The 20,924-nt window shown below is 42.1% G+C and overlaps 1 protein-coding gene across 1 annotated transcript in view; it reads left to right on the top strand.

Annotated features, from left to right (window-relative positions):
* Nucleotides 1–2,849: 2,849 nt before the first annotated feature.
* Nucleotides 2,850–20,924, top strand: part of BRCA1 (BRCA1 DNA repair associated) — a gene marked incomplete at both ends in the record, with an annotated part of 79,426 nt that continues 61,351 nt past the window's right edge. The window contains 4 exons of the mRNA XM_080714076.1: nt 2,850–2,929; nt 11,707–11,760; nt 16,376–16,453; nt 19,045–19,133. Coding sequence (XP_080570202.1) covers nt 2,850–2,929; nt 11,707–11,760; nt 16,376–16,453; nt 19,045–19,133 — 301 coding nt within the window. The remainder of the gene's footprint in view (nt 2,930–11,706; nt 11,761–16,375; nt 16,454–19,044; nt 19,134–20,924) is intronic.

Genomic DNA, 20,924 nt, shown 5'->3' with positions numbered 1-20,924 from the left:
TCCTTTCTCAGCCTCCGATGTATTTTATTTTACTTTTTGACTTTTCATTTTTTTGTGGTGCTGGGGATTGAACTCAGGGGCATTCTACCTCTGAGTTACATTCCTAGCTTTTTATTATTATTATTATTATTATTCTTTATTTAGAAACAGGGTCTCACTAAGTGTGGAAGACCTCACTAAGTAGCTGAGGCTGGCCGCCAACCTGGATCCTCGTTTTTTAGCTTCCCAAGTACTGGGATTACAAGTGTGTGCCACCATGCACGGCTCTGTATTTTATTTTTGAGATAGGGTCTCACTAAGTTTCCCAGGCTGGTCTTGCACTTGCAATCCTCTTGCCTCAGCCTCCTCAGTCCACTGAGATTACAGTTTTGTGCCTCTGCACCTAGCTTCGTATGGGTGGGGGAATGGGGCGTCTTTTTGCGATTCCAGTGGGCAAAATAAGAGAGAGCTGGGCATGGTGGCACATGTTTGTAATCCCAGTACTTGGGAGGCTGAGAGAGCCTCAAACCCCCCCCCCCCCCAGTCTGGGGAGTGCTGAGGATTGACCCACTGGGGTTCTACCAATGACCCATATCTTCAGCTCTTTTTGTTTTTTATTTTTAAGCAAGATCTTGCTGAGTTACCACTTGCAGCTGCCCTTGAACTTGCCCTCTTGTTTCAGCCTCACATCCAGCAAATGTGTGTGTTGAACCTAGGCATGTTCTATCTCTGAACTGCACCCCCCCCCATTTTATTTCTTTATTTTGAAACAGGCTCATTAAGTTGCTGAGGCTCCCTCTTAAGTTGCTGAGGCTGGTCTCAAACTTGTGTTCCTAGTCGGGCGTGGTGGTGCACGCTTGTAATCCCCACACTTGAGAGGCTGAGACAGAAGGATCGCACAGGTTCAAAGCCAGCCTCAGCTACTTAGTGAGGATCTCAGCAACCTAGTGAGACCCTGTTTCCAAATAAAATATAAAATAGGTCTGGGAATATAGCCTGGAGGTAGAAAGCCTCTGGGTTCCACCCCCAGTACCACCACCAAAAAAAAAAAAATTAAAAAAAAAACTTGTGTTCCTCCTGTCTCAGCATCCAGACCTATGCTAGGGTTGAGAAGGGGCCAAGTACAGACAGAAGCATCAGTAGTAACAGATGCTGCTGGCATGTAGTGTTTGAGAAGAATCCTGAAGTGCGTTCAGGACATTGGAAAACAGTGTGTGGGAAAGTGTTGGTTGGTGCTGGTTTTGTTTATTTTTATTATTTTCCGGGATTGAATCCAGGGGCTTTCTAATTCTGAGCCACATCCCCAGCCCAGTTTATTTTATTGTCCTCGGACTGTGATCCTCTGGTCTCAGCCTCCCAAATGCTGGGATTACAAGCATGCGGCAACACGCCCAGCAAAGTTTATTTTACTGTGTGATGGGGATTGCAACTAGGAGCATTCTACCTCAGAGCTATACTCCCAGCTGTATTTTATTTTATTTTTTAGTACTATGAGTGGAACCGAGAAGTATTCTACCTCTGAGCTTACACCCCCCCCCAGCCCTGTTTTTAAAATTTATTTTATTTTATTTTATTTTTGTGGTGCTGGTGTGGAACCCAGGGTTTTTCTACCTCCAGGATATACTTCCAGACCTATTTTTATATATTTTTTTGAAACAGGGAGGGTCTCACTAAGTTGCTGAGAGCCTCACTTAAGTAGCTGAGGCTGGCTTTGAACCTGTGCGATCCACCTGTCTCTGCCTCCCAAGCTCCAGGTATTTGAAACGGTTCTCATTGAGTTGCAAAGGGCCTCACTGAGTACCTGAGACTGTCCAGGAACCTTGATTCTCCTCTCCCAGCCTCCCAAATGCTGGAATTACAAATTCACGCCACCACACCCTACTGGTTTATGTAATTCTAAAGCATTCCAATGCTAAATTTCTCTTATTTAGAAATAACACTATTGTCAGGTGTGGTGGCACACACTTGTAATCCCAGTACTTGGGAGGCTAAAGCTAGGAGGCTTATAGGTTCAAAGCCAGCCTTGGCAACTTTTCAAGGCTATCAGCAACCTAGTAAGACCCTAGTCTTTCCTAGTGTTTCCAAATAAAAAATAAAATGGGGCTAGGGGTGCAGCCTGGAGTTAGAATTACTCTGTGTTCAATTCCTAGTACCAAAAAAAAATAGTTTGTTCTTTTTCTTTTTTTTTTTGGTGGTGGTACTGGGGTTCCTGGAAGCCCTTCTACCTCCAGGCTACACTCCCACGGGCTACACTCCCAGACCTATTTTTTAACTTTATGTGGAAACAGGGTCTCTTAAGCCAGCAAGGCTGGCTCCGAACCAGCGCGATCCTCCTGTCTCTGCCTCCCAAGCGCGGGGATTACAAGCGTGCACCACCATGCCCGGCTTTTTTTTTTTTTTTTTTAACATACTGGGAGCTAGGCGTGGTGGCTCATGCTTGTAATCCCAGCGCTTGGGAGGCTGAAACAGGAGGATTGCACAGATTTGAAGCCAGCCTCAGCTACTGAGTGAGGCTCTCAGCAACTTCGTGAGACCCTGTTTCCAAATAAAATATAAAATAGGGCTGGGGATGTAGCTGAGAGGTAGAAGGCCCCTGGATTCCCCACTACCAAAATAAACAAACACACTGAGGGTGGAACCCAGAGGCATTCTACCTCTGAGCTACACGCAAGCCCTAGTTTATATTCTTTATTTGGAAACAGTCTCATTGAGTTGCCAAGGGCCTAACTAAGTAGCTGAGGCTGGCCACGGATCACGATCCTCCTATCTAAGCATCCCGATTACTGTAATTACAAATGTGCATCACCACATCCGGCTTGTTCATATTTGTTTTATATTTTATGTGTTAAACTTCAAGGGAACAGAAAGAAATGGATTTATCTACGGTTCCTGTTGAAGAAGTACAAAATGTCCTTAATGCCATGCAGAAAATCTTAGAGTGCCCAATCTGGTAAGTCAACAGAGGAGTTTATTAATTTGGGGTTCTCCCTTATATGATTTTCTTCTAAGCAAATGAGTAGAATTGACCTGACATAGTAGGGAAGAAAAAAATAATTTGTCGAGATCAGGCTGCTTATATTCCTTTTCTTTCTCTACTCTCTCTTCTTTCTTTGGTACTAGCATTTGAACCCGGGGCATTCTTTTTTTTTTTTTTTTTTTTCCTTCGTGATACTGAGGGTGGAACCCAGGGGCTTTTCTACCTCCAGGCTATACTCCCAGACCTATTTTATACTTTATTTGGAAAAGTGTCTGTATCAGCTCCAAGGTAGAATGCCCCTGGGTTCAATGCCCAGTACTAAAAAAAATAAGAAAAAGTTCAAGCCGGGCGTGGTGGCGCACGCTTGTAATCCCAGCTCCTGGGAGGCTGAGACAGGAGGATTGCACAGGTTTGAAGCCAGCCTCAGCTACTTAGTGAGGCTCTCAGCCACTTAGTAAGACCCTGTTTCCAAATAAAGTATAAAATAGGTCTGGGAGGATAGCCTGGAGATAGAAAAGCCCCTGGGTTCCACCCCAGTACCACACACACACACACACACAGAAAAGTCTTTAATAATATGGCATTTGGGTCTATTTATTTTACATTTCTCTGGGACTCAGTCATAAAAATGTAATGTTCTTCTTTATTCTGGCAAATTAAATCAGCAACTTAAAAAACTTAGGTACACTGGGCGTGGTGGCGCACGCTTGTAATCTCCACACTTTGGAGGCTGAGAAAGGAGGATCTCACAGGTTCGAAGCCAGCCTCAGCTACTTAGTGAGGCTCTCAGCAACCTTTAGTGAGACCCTGTTTCCAAATAAAGTATAGAATAGGTCTGGAAGTATAGCCCGGAGGTAGAAAGCCTCTGGGTTCCACCCCCAGTACCACCAAAAAAAAACCACAAAAAACTTAGGTACAAGCCAGGCGTGGTGGTGCACGCTTGTAATCCCTGCATTTGGGAGGCTGAGACAGGAGGATCGCGGTTTGCAGACAGCCTCAGTTACTACTTAGTGAGGCCCTTTGCAACTCAGTGAGACCCTGTTTCAAAATAAAAAATAGGGCTGGGGATGTAGCTCGGAGGTAGAATGCCCCTGAGTTCCAGCCCCATTACCACAAAACAAAACAAAAAAACAAAACTTAGGTACATAAAAATTAAAAATGCAGCCGGGCGTGGTGGCGCACGCTTGTAATCCCCGCGCTTGGGAGGCGGAGACAGGAGGATCGCGCAGGTTCGAAGCCAGCTGTGCTGGTGTAAGAGACCCTGTTTCAAAAATATAAAATAGGTCTGGGAGTGTAGCCCGGAGGAAGAAGGGCTTCCAGGAACCCCAGTATCACCCAAAAAAAAAAAAAAAAAAATTAAAAATGCAAAAGTGAAAGTTACTGATAAATTATTTTGTCAACTGTTTATTTTCCAGCTTATTGTTTTCTATTACAAATAGAATAAAAACTACCTTTTAATGACTTTTAAATTAAATTGTTCTTTTGTGTGTGTGTAGAACTGAGGATAGTACCCAGGGACATTCTACCTTTGAGCTACACTCCCAGCCCTATTTTATTTTTTATTTGAAAACAGGGTCTCATAAAGTTACTTAGTGAAGTCCTTAGCAAGACCCTATTTTCAAATAAAAAATAAAGTAGGGATGTGGAGTTAGGAGTGTAGCTCAGAGGCAGAATACCCCTGGGTTCAATCCCTAGCACACCCCCCCCCCAAAAAAAAAAAAAAGTCCTAATTTTGCAGTACTGGGGATTGAGCCACCACTGGGCTACAATCACCAGAATTTTTTTTTTTTTTTTTTTTTTTTGCGGGGCTGGGGATGTAACCCAGAGGCATTTGACCTCCGAGCTACACCCCCTGCCCAATTTTTTATTCTTTATTTTGAAACAGGGTCTCACTAAGTAGCTGAGGCTGTCGGTGAACTGCGATCCTCTGATTTCAGCCTCCCAAATGCTGGGATTACAAGCGTGCGCCATCATGCCCGGCTTCTGCCAGAATTTTTTGTTGTTTGTTTTCTTATAAGACAGAGTCTTACTGGGTTATCCAGGCCCAGCTCACTTGGTGGATATCTGTAATAACTGTAGTTCTTTCTACCTTTTTACATACGACTATAAAACTTTGAGTTCCAGAAGAGTTTCCTAAAAAGTGTCACCTGGTAGCTTTTTTTTTTTTTTTTTTTTTTTTTTTTGGTTGTACTGGGATGGAACCCAGGGGCCTTCTACCTCTGGGCTACATTCCCAGACCTATTTTATATTTTTTATTTGGAAACAGGGTCTCTTAAGCCAGCAGAGGCTGGCTTCGAATCTGCATGATCCTCCTGTCTCAGCCTCCCAAACATGGGGATTATAAGCATGCGCCACCACACCCGGCAGCTTTTTGTTTTTCAAACATAAACCTAGCCAGATGCAGTGGCACATGCTTATAATCCCAGTACTTGGGATGCTGAGTCAAGAAGATCTCAGGTTTGCAGCCAGACTCAGCAATTTAGTGAGATTCTTTAAAAAATTAAAAAGTAAGCCAGGTGTGGTGGCACACACTTGTAATCCCAGCATTTGGGAGGCTGGGACAGGAGAATCACTGGATGGTCTCAGCTACTTGGGCCCTTTGCAACTCAGTGAGACCCTATTTATTTATTCATTTATTTAATTTTTATTATTTTTTGGTGGTACTGGGGACGGAACTCTTCTACCCCCGGGCTATACTCCCAGACCTATTTTATATTTTTACTTGGAAACAGGGCCTCTTACGCCAGCAAGGCTGGGTTCGAACCTGCACGATTCTCCTGTCTCCACCTTCCAAGAGTGGGGTTACAAACATGCACCACCACACCCAGCATGAGTAAGACCCTATTTAAAATAAAGAATAAAAAATAGGGCTCAGGGTGGAGCTTGGAGGTAGAATGCCCCTGGTTCCATCCCCAGTACTGAAGGAAGGAAGGGAGGGAGGGAGGATTAAAAAGTAGGGCTAGCTGTAAGATGCCTCTGGGTTTAACTCCTAGTAACACACACACACACACACACACACACACACACACACACACACACACACAGTAAAATAAAATAAACCTACTTTTTCTAGTAGTTTCATGATGCATATATGGAATAGGCTCAAAATATTGGCTTATTTGAGCCAAGTGTGGTAGTATAGGCCTGTAATCCCACTACTTAGGAAGCTGAGACAGGGGGATCACAGGCTCAAGGCCAGCTTCAGCATCTTAGTGACAGAAAAACAAAACAGGACTAGGGTATACCTTAGAGGTAGAAAACCCCTGTGTTCTGTACCCAGTAACCACCTCCCAACTTCCCCCCACATACACTGCTGGTTTCAAGTGTTTAAAGTATTTGAATCACTGTATTTTTGTGTGTGTGGTACTGGGAATGGAACCTAAGGCATTCTACCTCCAAGTTACACCCTCAGCCTTATTTATTCTTTATTTTGAAACAGAGTCTCAACTAAGTTGTAGAGGGCCTCACCAAGTAACTGAGGCTGGCTGGGAACCTGTGATCCTCCTGTCTCAGCCTCCCAAGTACTGGGATTACAAGCATGCACCACCAGGCCTGGCTTGATTCGCTTTAATAGTAAATATTTACTGTCATCAGGATCTAGAAGAGGCGTTTTTTTTTTTTTCTCTTTCACTTCTGTCTTTAAGCTCTTCCTTCAACAGTCATTACCTTTTACATATTGGAGTTTTCATCTGTTCAGAGTTTGTGTTTATAGTGTGTTTGTATAGCTTGGATTATAATTACCATACTGAAGTATAATTATTTCAGGATTGAGTCAGTGGTGAGAATGAAAGCCATCTGGTATGGTAGCAAAATCCAATTCCTCTTTTACTGAAAATTTCATTCATATCTAGCTTATCAGAAGTAGCAATTTAGTAACAAATCAGATTTTTTTTTGTTGTTTTATTTTCTTTTTCCTCCAAAGTCAAATTTGGTCTCAATAATAATACTGACATTGGTTCCAGCCATCTCATGTTGTGATGTGATGCATTTGCCCAAGTAGCATTTAATTTTCCATGTGTGTTTGTGTGTGATACTGGGGATTGAGTCCAGGGGCATTCTCCCTCTAAGCTGCATCCCTAGCCCCTTTTATTTTTATTTTGGAATAGGGTCACACTAAGTTAATGCATACTGGCCTAAAGCTGCAATCTTTCTGTCTGACTCTCCCAAGTACTGGGATTACAGGTGTGCATCACCGATTGGCTAACATTTAATTTTATTCTCAAAGTAGCCCCAGAAGACTGACAAGGTGGGTGACTGAAGTAAACTGAGGTTCATGTAGACTACTTAGCCTAAGATTGCTCTGCCAATAAATAAAAAAAAGTGAACTTGGACTGGGAATGTAGCTCAGTGATAGAGTACCTGCCTAGCAAGTGCAAAGCCCTGGGTTCAATCTGCAGTACCAAAGAGAGAGAACAATGGTAATAGAAACCCAGCCTTCTGACTTAGTCCAGTGTTTCTCTTTCCATTGCCCTGTCCTGCGTCAGGGATCCCATGATTACAAGAGTTGTATTACCACAGCCACCCTTTACAACAAGACTATTATGCCCTAGCTTTTCTTGTTATCCTTCTCTAAAAGTTAAGCATTTAATAAAAAGAATAACATTACTCTCACATCATCACATTTTCTCTTCTTTAATGTCCTGTCTGGAGTTTTCTACTAAAAATCAGCTTCTAGCCCCGGGGATGGTGGCGCACACTTGTAATCCCAATACTTGGGAGGCTGAGACAGGAGGATCACAGGTTCGTAGCCAGGACCAGCTACTTAGCGAGGCCGTTTCAAAATAAAAAATAGGGTTAGGGGTATAGCTCAGAGGTAGAATGCCCCTGGGTTCAATCCCCAGTACTATATACACACAAAAAGAAATAGGGCTGGGGGTGTGGCTCAAAGGTAGAACTCCTCTGGTTTTAATCCCCAGTAACAACAACAATAACAAAAAATTGAACTTGAATCTGATTGAGGTTGAACGTGTCGTTTATTGGAAATAGAAAGAATATGTTAAGTCACACTATAGGTTTACAAGCGGCAATATCCAGAATGTGAAATTCTGTAGGTTAAATGATATGTTTTTAAGTTTTAGAAAATTTTTTATTCTGGTGTGATGCACATGCCTGTAATTTAGTACTTGGGAAGCTGAGATAGGAAGATAAGAATTAAACAGGATGCCGGGCGTGGTGGCGCAGGCTTGTAATCCCCCGCGCTTAGGAGGCTGAAACAGGAGGATCGCACGGGTTCGAAGCCAGCCTCAGCTACTTATTGAGGCTTTCAGCAACTTAGTGAGACCCTGTTTCCAAATAAAATATAAAAAAGGTCTGGGAGTATAGCCCGGAGGTAGAAAGCCTCTGGGTTCCACCCCAGTACCACCAAAAAAAAAAAAAAAAAGAATTAAACAGGGCTTGTGGTGTGTCTCTGAGATAGAATGCCAGTACCACAAAAAATAAATAAATTGGACCATGTGTCTAGCTTGGAGGTAGAATGCACCTGGGTCCATTCCCCAGTATCTTTTTTTTTTTTTTTTTCAGTACTTCGGATTGAACCCAGGGACATTCTACCTCCAAGCTACATCCCTGGTCCTATTTTTTAGTCTTTTATTTTTTGAAACAGGGTCTCACTGAGTTGTGAAGGGCCTCAATAAGTAGCTGAGGCTGTCTACGAACTGCAGTCCTCCGGTCTCTACTTCCTGAATGCTGGGATTACAAGCATGTATCACCACACCTGGCCAGAATTTTTAAGAACTTAAAAATAAAGTAGGGTTTTACAGAGCTGCACAAGCCCTCACTAAGTTCCCTAGGCTTGCTGCAAACCTGAGATTTCCTGTCTCAGTCTCCTAAATAGTGGAATTACAGGTATGCAACACATCCCTGGCAAGATTGGCCATTTATTTATTTATTTACTTATTTACTTATTTATTTATTTAGTGGGTCTGGGGATGGAACCCAGAGCTATTTGACCTCCAAGATACACCCCCTGTCCTATTTTTTATTCTTTATCTTGAAACAGGGTCTCACTAAGTTGCGGAGGGCCTCACTTTAGTAGCTTGAGACTGTCTGCGAACTGCGATCCTCAGGTCTCAGCCTCCCAAATGCTGGGATTACAAGCGTGTGCCACCATGCCCAGCTTAAGACTGGCCATTTATTGAATGGCCAGTTCAGTAGTTGTTGAAACTGGATGATATGTCTGGATCTTTTTTGTGTGAATGCTGGAATTTTATTTATTTATTTATTTATTTATTTATTTATTTATTTATTTATTTATTTTGCGGGTCTGGCGATGGAACCCAGGGGCATTTGACCTCTGAGCTACACCCCTTGCCCTGTTTTTTTTATTCTTTGCTTTGAAACAGGGTCTCACTAAGTTGCGGAGGGCCTCACTAAATAGCTGAGGTTGTCCACGAACTGTGATCCTCCTGGTTCAGCCTCCCAAATCCTGGGATTACAAGCATGCGCCATCACACCCTGCTTTGGAATTTTTTTATGTTAAGAAGGCAGTCACACACCAACAGTGTTTTGTAGGATTCCAATAGAAATTCTGTGGCACTCAATATCCATTGGGGATACGTGTGTGTGTGTGTGAGTGTGTGTGTGTGTGTGTGTGTGTGTGTGTGTGTGTGTGTGTAATTGGTTTCATTTTCTACAGTTTCAGTTACCTGTAGCCAACCATGGTCCCAATATTAGTTGGAAACTTAGCCAGGGCAGTGGTGTACACCTGTAATCCCAGTACTTGGTAGGCTGAGACGAGAGGATCGCACAGGTTTGTAGCCAGCCTCAGCTACTTAGTGAGGTTCTCTGCAACTTAGTGAGACCCTGTTTACAAATAAAATATGAAATAGGTCTGGGAGTGTAGCCTGAAGGTAGAAAGCCTCTGGTTTCCACCTCCAGTACCACCAAAATAAGAAAAGAAAAAAAAAAAAAAGGAAAAGAAAATGAAACTAAGAATAAAGGGAAACTTGTAAACAGAAAATTTTGTCTTTATGGTAAGTTTAGAGTTCAGATAAGGCATAAGGTGTGAACACAAAATAGCTCAAGCCGAGCATAGTGGTTCACGCTTGTAATCTCAGCATTCGGGAGGCTGAGACGGGAGGATCTAGGTTTGTGTACAGCCTCAACTACTTAGTGAGGCCCTTTGCAACTCAGTGAGACCCTGTTTCAGCAAATCAAAAGACTAGAAAATAGGGCTGGGGGTGTAGCTCAGTATAAAGTGCTTCTGGGTTCCATCCCCAGTACCACAAAAAAATAGAATAAAGAATAAAAAATAGGACTGGGGGTATAGAATGCCCTGTGTTCCATTTCTAGTAACACACACACACACACACACACACACACACACACACACATGACAGCTCAAAAATTGGTATCAGTGAAAACCAATTTCTTTCTTTTTTTTTTTTTTTTTTCCCCCTGTGGTGCTGGAGATTGAACCCAGGAGCATTCTACCTCCAAGCTGTACCCCCCCCCCGCCCTATTTTTTATTTTTTACTTTTTTCATTGTTATTATTTATTTATTTTATTATTATTTTTTTTTTTTTTTGGTGATACTAGGGGTGGAACCCAGGGGCTTTTCTACCTCTGGGCTATACTCCCAGACCTATTTTATACTTTATTTGCAAACAGGGTCTCACTAAGTTGCAGAGAGCCTCACTAAGTAGCTGAGGCTGGCTTCAAACCTGTGAGATCCTCCTGTCTCGGCCTCCCAAGCACTAGGATTACAAGTGTGCACCATCACACGCCTGGTTTTTTATTCTTTATTTTGAAACAGGGTCTCACTAAGTTGTGAAGAGCCTCACTAAGTGTAGCGGAGACTGGCTGCAAACCCAGATCCTCCTGTCTCAGCCTTCCAAGTACTGGGATTAAAAGTGTATCACCACACCCAGCTAAGGATCATAATTTCTGTTGTGTTGTTAGCTCCTAGCACAGCAGACATTTAATAAGTATTGAATGATCATAAAGCCAAACATATGTATGTGTGTGTGTGGGTGTTTGCTAGGGATTGAACCCAGGCACATTCTACCTTTGAACTGTACCACAGCTCTTGTGTGTGTGTGTGTGTGTGTGTGTGTGTGTGTGTGTGTGTGTGTGTGTGGTACTGGGGGTGGAACCCAGGGCTTTCTACCTCTGGGCTATACTCCCAGACCTATTTTATGTTTTATTTGGAAACAGGTTCTCACTAAGTTACTGAGAGCCTCACTAAGCAGCTGAGGCTGGCTTCAAACCTGTGCAATCCTACTGTCTCAGCCTCCAAAGCTGGGGATGACAAGCGTGTGCCAAAATGCCCAGTTCTTTTTGGGGGGGGGGTCTGGGGATGGAACCCAGGGACATTTGACCTCTGAGCCACACCCCTGCCCTATTTTTATTCTTTATTTTGAAACAGGGTCTCACTAAGTTGCGGAGGGCCTCACTAAGTAGCTGAGGCTGTCTGCGAACCGCGATCCCCCAGTTTCAGCCTCCCAAATGCTGGGATTACAAGCGTGCGCCACCACGCCCGGCTTCTTTTTTATTTCTTATTTGGAAACAGAATCTCACTTAGTTGCTGAGATTCTTGCTGAGTTGCTGAAACTCACCATGAACCTGTGATCATCCTGTCTCAGTCTCCCAAGTATTGGGATTATAGGTTTGTACCACCATGCCTAACAAAGCCATAGTTTGTATTGATTATAAGAACCTAATGTTGAACTTCTTTACTAAAAATATATTTATTTTTAAAATATATTGAGTCTTATTTATTTTTTCTTGTTTTTATTTTCTTACCCTTCTAGTCTGGAATTGATCAAAGAACCTGTATCTACAAAATGTGACCACATATTTTGCAAGTAAGTTTGAATGTATAACAGGGAATACCTAACTATAGGATCTTTATCTTCATTTAAATGACAACAACAAAAATCCAGATCTCTTTATTCTAACATGGAGAGGTGAGAATACTTACAGAGTCATCATAAATTGGTTACAGCCATAGTTCCTGATAAAGTATTGACATAGCGTATCTGCCTATAAAATGTGATGTAAAATCACTTTAAACAGCTGTTTGGTTTTTGTGTCCAAGTGTGAGCATAGATTGCAAGCAGTTGTGAAATAAGCAAGTTGTTTTTCAACTTTCCTGATTTTTCCTTTTCATTTCTGAATGTCCTCCTTCCTCACCTCCCCGTCCCACCCCCCCCCCCCCATGCAAGGTTCAGTGCTTGCCTGCTTTTTGAGCCTTTTAAAGATAGGGAATGGTCTGATATCATTTTTTATATATGCTGAAATTCATTCATACCAGTGATCAAGTTACATAGTTAGCCTTCCATATGCCCTACAAATCTGCCAGCTCTGAGCCTCGGATTCAACCAACAGTAGGTTGTAAATATTCAGGAAAAAATGTGTCTGAGCCAGGCATGGTGGCACACATTTGTAATCACAGTACTTGGGAGGCCGAGACAGGAGGATTGCAGGTTTGCAGCCAGCCTCAGCTACTTAGAGAGGCTCTCCACAACTTAGTGGGATCCTGTTTCAAAATAAAGAATAAAAAATAGGGTTTGGGGGTATAGCTTGGAGGTAGAATGCCCCTGGGTTCAATCCCCATGTCTGGGAAAAAAAAATGTCTGCACTGAATATATACAGACTTTTTTTTTTAATATTACTCCCTAAACAATACAGTATAACAACTATTTACAAAACATTTACATTGTATTAGATATATAAGTAGTCTTGAGTTGACTAAGGTATATGGGAGATGTGGTTATGTGCAATTACTATATACCATTACTATATATCATCGCATATGAGGGATGGAAGCACCCTGAGATATTTGGTATCCAAGGAGATCTTGAATCCAATACCCCCTATACTGAAGGATGACTGTACTTACATATTTAAGTATCTTGCCCTTTGAAATAAAAATGTTTGCTTTTTTTTTTTTTCTTTTTTTTTTTTTTTTCTTTAAGGCACTGGGGATGGAACCAAGGGGCATTGTACCTCCAAGCTACACTCCCAGCCCTATTTTTTTTAAGTTTTTTTTTTTTTTCTTTCTTTTTCTTTTTATTTATTTACTTTTTGGTGGTACTGGGAGTGGAACCCAGAGGCTTTCTACCTCCAGGCTATACTCCCAGACCTTTTTTTAAAATATTTTATTTGAAAACAGGGTCTCACAAAGTTGCTCAGAGCCTCACTAAGCAGCTAAGGCTGGCTTCGAACCCGTGTGATCCTCCTGTCTCAGCCTCCCAAGCGCAGGGATTACAAGAGTGTGCCACCACACCGGGCTAGTCTTTTTTTTTAAAAAAAAAAAACAGGGTCTCACTGAGTTGAGAAGGGCCTCACTATGCAGCTGAGGTTGTCTGGTCTCCGCCTCCCGAATGCTGGGATTACAAGCATGCCACCCTGCACGGCCTAAATGTTTGCTGGGTTTTTTTTTGTTTTTGTTTTTTTTTTTTTGGTGGTGGGGGTACTGGGGTTCCTGGAAGGCCCTCTACTTCCAGGCTACACTCCCAGACCTATTTTATACTTTTTTTTTTGGAAACAGGGTCTCTTAAGCCAGCGAGGCTGGCCCCGAACCAGCGCCATCCTCCTGTCTCGGCCTCCCAAGCGCGGGGATTACAAGTGTGCACCACCACGCCCAGCTAAATGTTTGCTTCTTAGTGGAAGAATTTCAGGAAAAGTAGAGAAGGTAATTTAGTGGAACAAGGGTGCATTCTTCTCTAATTTTTATATTTTAATTGAAAAAGCAACCCATGTACCTAGAATCTGTATTTATTAATACAGAAGGGTATATGATGCACAGTATATTTTCCTCCTACCCCAGCACCCTTGTCTTCTATTTCTCCTGCCAGAGACAACTACAATTGTTAATTTTTTTTTTCTTTTTTTTTTGGTGGTACTGGGGGTGGAACCCAGAGGCTTTCTACCTCCGGACTATACTCCCAGACCTATTTTCTATTTTTATTTGGAAATAGGGTCTCACTAAGTTGCTGAGAGCCTCACTAAGTAGCTGAGGCTGGCTTCGAACCTGTGCGATCCTCCTGTTTCAGCCTCCCAAGTGCGGGGATTACAAATGTGCGCCACCACGCCCAGCTTCAATTGTTAATTTTTTATGTATTCTTTCAGAAATTTCTAAATTCAAGAGTTCTTAACTTAGGATTCATGAATGGTCTTCATGAATTTCCTAAAATTGCATGCACTTTTAAATTCAATTGTATTTTAAAAACTGTGGGTATGTACTTCTGGGAACACAGACCCTAATTTTGATCAGTCTTACAATGTTTCTATAATCTAAAAAAGAGAGCAGCTGCTGCTATGAGGATAATGAGTGCTGGCTGAAGCTGCAGGAACCTGTTCCCCTTGAGGACAGACCCTGTGAGCACACGTCTGCCAGTTGGATGGTATCTTCTTTCTTTCTTCTCCATTCTGTCTTATTCTTCCATCCCAACATGGATCCAGATGCCCATTTCCACTTTTTGCTCCTTTTTTATGTCATACCACTGGTTAAATCTATTCTCTTTTCTTATGCTTCTTCAGCTTCTCTCTCTCTTTTTGGGTTACTGGGGATTGGACCAAGGGACATTCTACCTCTGAGTTTCATTCCCAGCCCTTTTATTTTTTATTTTGAAATAGGATCTTGTTAAGTTGTTGAGGGTCTCACTAAATTGCTGAGGTTGGCCTCAAACCTGTGATCTTCCTTTCTCAGCCTCCCAAGTACTGCAATTACAGGCATGTGCCAACACACCCAGCTCTAGTCCTTTATCCCAGGCCACACGCCATGGAGCATAGCATAGCTTTACCCTTTTTTTTTTTTTTTTAATTTTTTTTTTTGTGGTGGTACTGGGGATGGGACCTTTCTACCCCTGGGCTATACTCCCAGACCTATTTTATATTTTATTTGGAAACAGGATCTCTTAAGCCAGCAAGGCTGGCTTCGAACCTGCCCGATCCTCCTGTCTCCACCTCCCAAAGCACAGTCACCATGCCCACCCAGCCTAGCCTTACCTTTCTGCTTCAAGAAGTTTACTTTTGTTGCTTTGTGGCCTCTAAAGCCTTGTTTCTGAAACTATGCATATTGTAAGACCAGTTTCTTCACAGACCAATACTTTGTAAACTAAAGTAATTTTTTTTTTTTTTTTTTTTTTTTTTTTTTTTTTTTTTTTGGTGTGTGTGGTACTGGGGGTGGAACCCAGAGGCTTTTCTACCTTCTGGCTGTACTCCCAGACCTATTTTTATACTTTATTTGGAAACGGTCTCACTGAGTTGCAAAGGGCCTCACTAAGTAGCTGAGGCTTTCTGCGAACTGTGATCCTCCTGTCTCAGTTCTCAAATGTTGGGATTACAACCGTGCACCACCACGCCCAGCTGCCATATTAAATTTATTTATTTATTTTTTTTTTATTTTTTATTTTTTTTTTTTTTGTGGGTCTGGGGATGGAACCCAGGGGCATTCTACCTCTGAGCTACAGCCCCTGCCCTATTTTTATTTATTTTGAAACCGGGTCTCACTGAGTTGCAGAGGGCCTCACTAAGTAGCTGAGGCTGTCCGCGAACCACGATCCTCCGGTCTCAGCCTCCCGAATGCTGGGATTACAAGCGTGCGCCACCACGCCCATCTCATATTAACTTTTTAATAAGTTTTATTCAATTGTAAGAATAAGTCACATGAATGTAAGTCCAGTTTTCATCTTTTTTTCTGTGTGCGTGCGTGTGTGTGTGTGTGTGCACGTGCGTGCTATGGATTGAACCCAGAGATATTCTAGCTATTTTCTCTGAACTAGACCCCTAGCCTTGTTTTTTTGTTTTGTTTTGTTGTGTGTGTGTGTGTGTGTTTGTGTGTTTGCGGGTCTGGGAATGGAACCCAGGGGCATTCAACCTCTGGGCTACACACCCTGCCCTATTTTTTAGTCTTTATTTTGATACAGGGTCTCACTAAGTTGCGGATGGTCTCAATAAGTCGCTGAGGCTGCCCATGAACCGCAATCCTCCTGTCTCAGCCTCCCAAATACTGGATTACAAACACGTACCACCACGCCCGGCCTTATTTTTTATTCTTATTTTGAAACAGGGTCTCACAGTCCTGTCTTAGTCTCCCAAATTCTGGGATTACAAACATGCGACACCATGCCCAGCTACCTGTTTTATTTTTTATTTTGAAACAGTGTCACTACATTGCTGAGACTGGCCTCAAACCTGTAATCTTCCTATATCAGCCTACTAAGTACTAGGATTTCAGGCTTGCACCGTCATACCCAGCTTTCATAGATAATTTCTTACATGTTCTGTTTCCTGCTTTTGCAGCATTTAAAAACAGAGAAAAACCACCGGTTGTAATTCACCTGTCGCTGCCTTATAAATGACTCTCAAGGGCAGTTTTGAGACTTAATTTTTCATGGCCTTTACCTTTTGAGTGTTCGCTCCACAAAAGAAAGTAACTTGAATCATTCTTTTCTTTTTTTTTATAATTTATAGATTTTGTATGCTGAAACTTCTCAACCAGAAGAAAGGACCTTCCCAGTGTCCTTTGTGTAAGAATGATATAACCAGGAGGTATGTGATTTATATAATGATGGGAGGTTGGAAGCAACAAGGCATGAAAAAGTAGAATTTCTTTAATGACATATCTGGTGTTCCTATAAAACTATTCATCAGTAGAAAATTGTATAAAAGTATGCTCAGCAGACAGAGGAAGTTATTTCTAAGGTTATTTTCCTGAAGATATTATGGGACATCTGCTTTATAGGTAGATGTAGGTAGGAATTTTATGCCCTTTTCTCCTACCCAAGAACTAATCAGGCCCAATCCTGCTTAGCATACAGAATCCCATGAGATTGGGCCATGGTGTGTCTGTAGACAGCATACTGCCTTTTCCCTTTGCTTGTGAATGATTTGTTATCTAAAGTATAGCTGTACCACGCTGACCCGGTTGTCTTTTTTTTTTTTTTTTTGGTGGTACTGGGGATGGAACCCAGGGCATTCTACCTACAAGCTACAACACCAGCCCTATTTTTTATTCAGGGTCTCACTGAGTTGCGAAGAGCCTCACTAAGTATCTGAGGCTATCTGTAAACCATGATCCTTCTGTCTCAGCCTCCCAGATGCCAGCATTACAAGCGTGCACCACCAAGCCCAGCCTAATCTTGCTTTTATTTTCTTTATTCCATTTATTTCTACTCAATTACTTATCCCACACTTAATGTATTGATATACTGTGCATCTCTCTTGCCACATGTTAAGTTCTATTAGGAGACTCTGTCTCTCAATCCATAGTGTTTCTTTATTATCTGGTATATAGAGTAGGTCCTCCGGTATTTAAAGGAATAAATCAAGAGCCAGGCATGGTGGTGCACCCCTGTAATCCTAATACTGGGGAGGCTGAAACAGGATCACAAGTTCAAAGCTAGCCTCAGCAACTTAGCAGGGTCCTCAACAACCTAGTGAGACCTTGAACCAGGAACCTGGCGTGGTGGCACAGGCTTGTAATCTCAGCGCTTGGGAGACTGAGACAGGAGGATCACACAGGTTCGAAGCCAGCCTCAGCTACCTAGTGAAACTTTGTGTCCAAATAAAAAATGGGCTGGGGGTGTAGCGGTAGAGTGCCTCTGGGTTCAATCCCTTGTACAATTGAATAAGTAAACAAACAAAGGAATGGATTGATTGCATTTTCTTTCCACTTTCCTACACTCAGATCTCTCTTTGGATGTAATCTGTTGTCAAGTGATGTAGAAATCATTTGCCCTGAGAAGCAAAGGTATCAGTGAAGGACTGGTTAGGACCCTCGTGTTAAGCATACTTAAAGCTGGGCATGGTGGCGCAGGCTTCTAATCCCAGTACTTGGGAGGCGGAGACAGGAGGATCCCTGGCTCTTGGATAGCCTCAGGTACTTAGGCTCTCTGCAATTTAGTGAGACCTTGTTTCAAAATAAAGAATTTAAAAAAAAATAGGGCTGGGGGTGTAATTTGGAGGTAGAATGCGTCTAGGTCCATCTCCAGTACCTAAAAAAAAAAAAATTAAATTCTTAAGCCCTGTGCAGTGGTGCATGGCTGTAATTCCAATACTTGAGAGACTGAAGCAGGAGGATTGCAGAATCAAAGCCAGCCTCAGCAACTCAATAAGTCCCTGAGCAACTTAGCTATACCCTGTTTCAAAATATAAAAATAAAATATAAAAGGGTTGGTGGTATAGCTTGCATATAGAATGCCTCTGGATCCAATCTACAGTACCAAAAAAAAAAAAAGAAGAAAAGGATACTAAATTCTCCCAAGGTATGTTGACACACACCTGCAATCCCAGTACTTGAGAGGCTTAGACAGGAGGATCACTCTTTCAAGGCCAGCCTCAGCAACTTATAGTGAGATCCTGTTTCATTATAAAAAACGACTAGGGGTATAGCCCAGAGGAAGAATGCCCTATGTTCAATTCCTAGTACCAAAATAACTCAGAATACTAAGCTCTTTATATGTACATTTAGATGTACTATATAGTAGTATTAGATAATTTTCAGTTTTTGGTGGACTCATGTTAATGACATTAAATTATTATAAAAGCAATCAATACTGCTACCTGTAAGGTACACCCCGGCCCCTTTTTTTTTTTTTTACTTTGAAATAGGATCTTGCAAAGTTTCTGAGACTAGCCTCAAACCTGCTGTCCTCCTATCTCAGACTCAGCCTCTCATGTACTGGGATTACACATGTGTGCCACCACGCTTGGTTTTCCACACTGTTTGTTTGTTTGTTTATTACTGGAGATTGAACCCAGGGGCATTCTACCTCTGATCTACACCTCCAGCCCTATTTTTTTATTCTTTATTTTGAAACAGGGTCTCACTGAGTTGTGGAGGACCTCACTAAGTAGCTGAGGCTGGCCATGAATCTGCGATCCTCCTTATCAGCCTCCCAAGTACTGGGATTACAAGCATGTGCCACCATGCCTGGCTTCCACAGTTTATTCTGATGTCAGTGATATACCGATTGTACTGTATGTAATGTCACTGTTACTTGTTTTTTTCAATACGGTTTTCTTTTAGATCTGTACTAGAAGAGAGTTGTAATTTTATTTGTTCACATGTCTTTATGCTAGTGTCCTTAAAAAGTTGATAATCACTTTCTAAGTGTGCTTCTTAAACAATTTAATTTCAGAAGCCTACAAGAAAGTACAAGATTTAGTCTGCTTGTTGAAGAGCTAATGAAAATTACTCATGCTTTTGAGCTTGACACAGGATTACAGTGTAAGTGCTGCATAGTGCCAGAGGCCGTGTTCAAGTGGCTGTCCTCAAAAACTCAGGAAGTTTGCACAGTTATTTTCTGAGACTAGGTGAATAAGACCTTTTGGTCTAGGTTAATTTTAGCTCTGTATCTGTAGTCTATATTTTAAATTACTCCTATCAGACTCACACCTTACTCTGTGTGTGTGTGTGTGTGTGTGTGTGTGTGTGTGTGTGTGTGTGTGTGTGTGTGATACTGTGGATTGAACCCAAGGGCATTCTACCTCTGAGATACACCCCCAGGCCTGTTTTATTGTTTATTTTGAAGTTGGGTTTTACTAAGTTGCACAGGGCCTCATGTTGCTGAGGGTGACTGAAAATCTGTGATTCTCCTGTCTCAGCCTCCAAGTATTGGGAATGCAAGTGTGCGCCACCTCGCCTGGTTTATTTGATCAGTTATAAGATACACATCTAGCCAGGTGTGGTGACATGCCTATAATCCCAGTACTTGGGAGGCTGAGACTGGAGGATTAAGGTTCAAGGCCAGCCTGAGCAATTAGCCAAACTCTTATTTATTTATTTATTTATTTATTTATTTATTTATTTATTGTTACACTGAGGATTGAACCCAGGGGCATTCTACCTCTGAGCTATATCCCCAGCCAGTTGGGGAGGGCCTCACTAAATTGTCAAGGCTGTCTTTGAACCTGAGATCATCCTGTCTCAGCTTCCCAAGTACTGGGATTGCAAGCATGCAGCACCATGCCTGGTGATGCTCAGTCATAGAACACTTCTGAGCTCAATCCTCAGTACCCCCTACACACACACACAAAATAATAATAATGGTAATCTTAATACAACAAAACACAAAATTTTGTTTTTGCAGTACTGGAGATGGAACCCAGGGGCATTCTACCTCCAAGTGACACCCCCAGCCCTATTTTTATTTTTTATTTTGAAACAGAGTCTCACTGAGTTGCAAAGGGCCTCACCAAGTAGTAGCTGAGGCTGTCCGAAAACCGCAATCCTCCTGTCTCAGCCTCCCGAATACTGGGATTACAAGTGTGTGCCACCATGCCCGGCTTCAGCCCTATTTTTTATTCTTTATTTGTAAACAGGTTTCACTAAATTGCAGAGGACCTCACTAAGTAGCTGAAGCTGACTAAACCTATGATCCTCCTGTCTCAGCCTCCCATGTACTGAGATTACAAGTGTGCACCACCACACCCGGCTTATTATTTTTTTATTTTATTTTATTTTTTTGCAGGTCTGGGGATGAAACCCAGAGGCATTTGACCTCCGAGCTACACCCCCCTGCCCTATTTTTTATTCTTTATTTGAAACAGGGTTTCACTAAGTTGCGGAGGGCCTCACTATGTAGCTGAGGCTGTCTGTGAACTGCGATCCTCCCATCTCAGCCTCCCAAATGCTGGGATTACAAGTGTGCGCCACCACACCCGGCTAGTTTTTTTTTTTTAATGCAAATTAATAATTATTTTAATTTATTTAACACAGAATTTTTATCAGTTTCTTTAATGAAAATTTTTGTTGTTGTTGTTGGGTTTTTTTTGTACTGAGGATAGAACCCAGGGGCATTCTACCTCCAAGCAACATCCCCAGCCCTGTTTTTTATCCTTTATTTTGAAATAGGGTCTCACTGAGTTGCAAAGGGCCTAAGTAGTACCTGAAGCTGTCCTCGAACTTCGATCCTCTTGTCTCAGCCTCCCAAATGATGGAAATACAAGCATGCAACATCACACCCAACTAGTAATCTTTAAATTTTTAATACTTTCAGGTTTTTTGGTGGTACTGAAT

This window comes from Muscardinus avellanarius (assembly GCF_963383645.1).
Source record: "Muscardinus avellanarius genome assembly, chromosome: 16".
In the NCBI taxonomy this organism is placed as follows: Eukaryota; Metazoa; Chordata; class Mammalia; order Rodentia; family Gliridae; genus Muscardinus; species Muscardinus avellanarius.
Note: the sequence above shows the minus strand (reverse complement) of the source record. Positions and strands in the feature narration are given on the sequence as shown.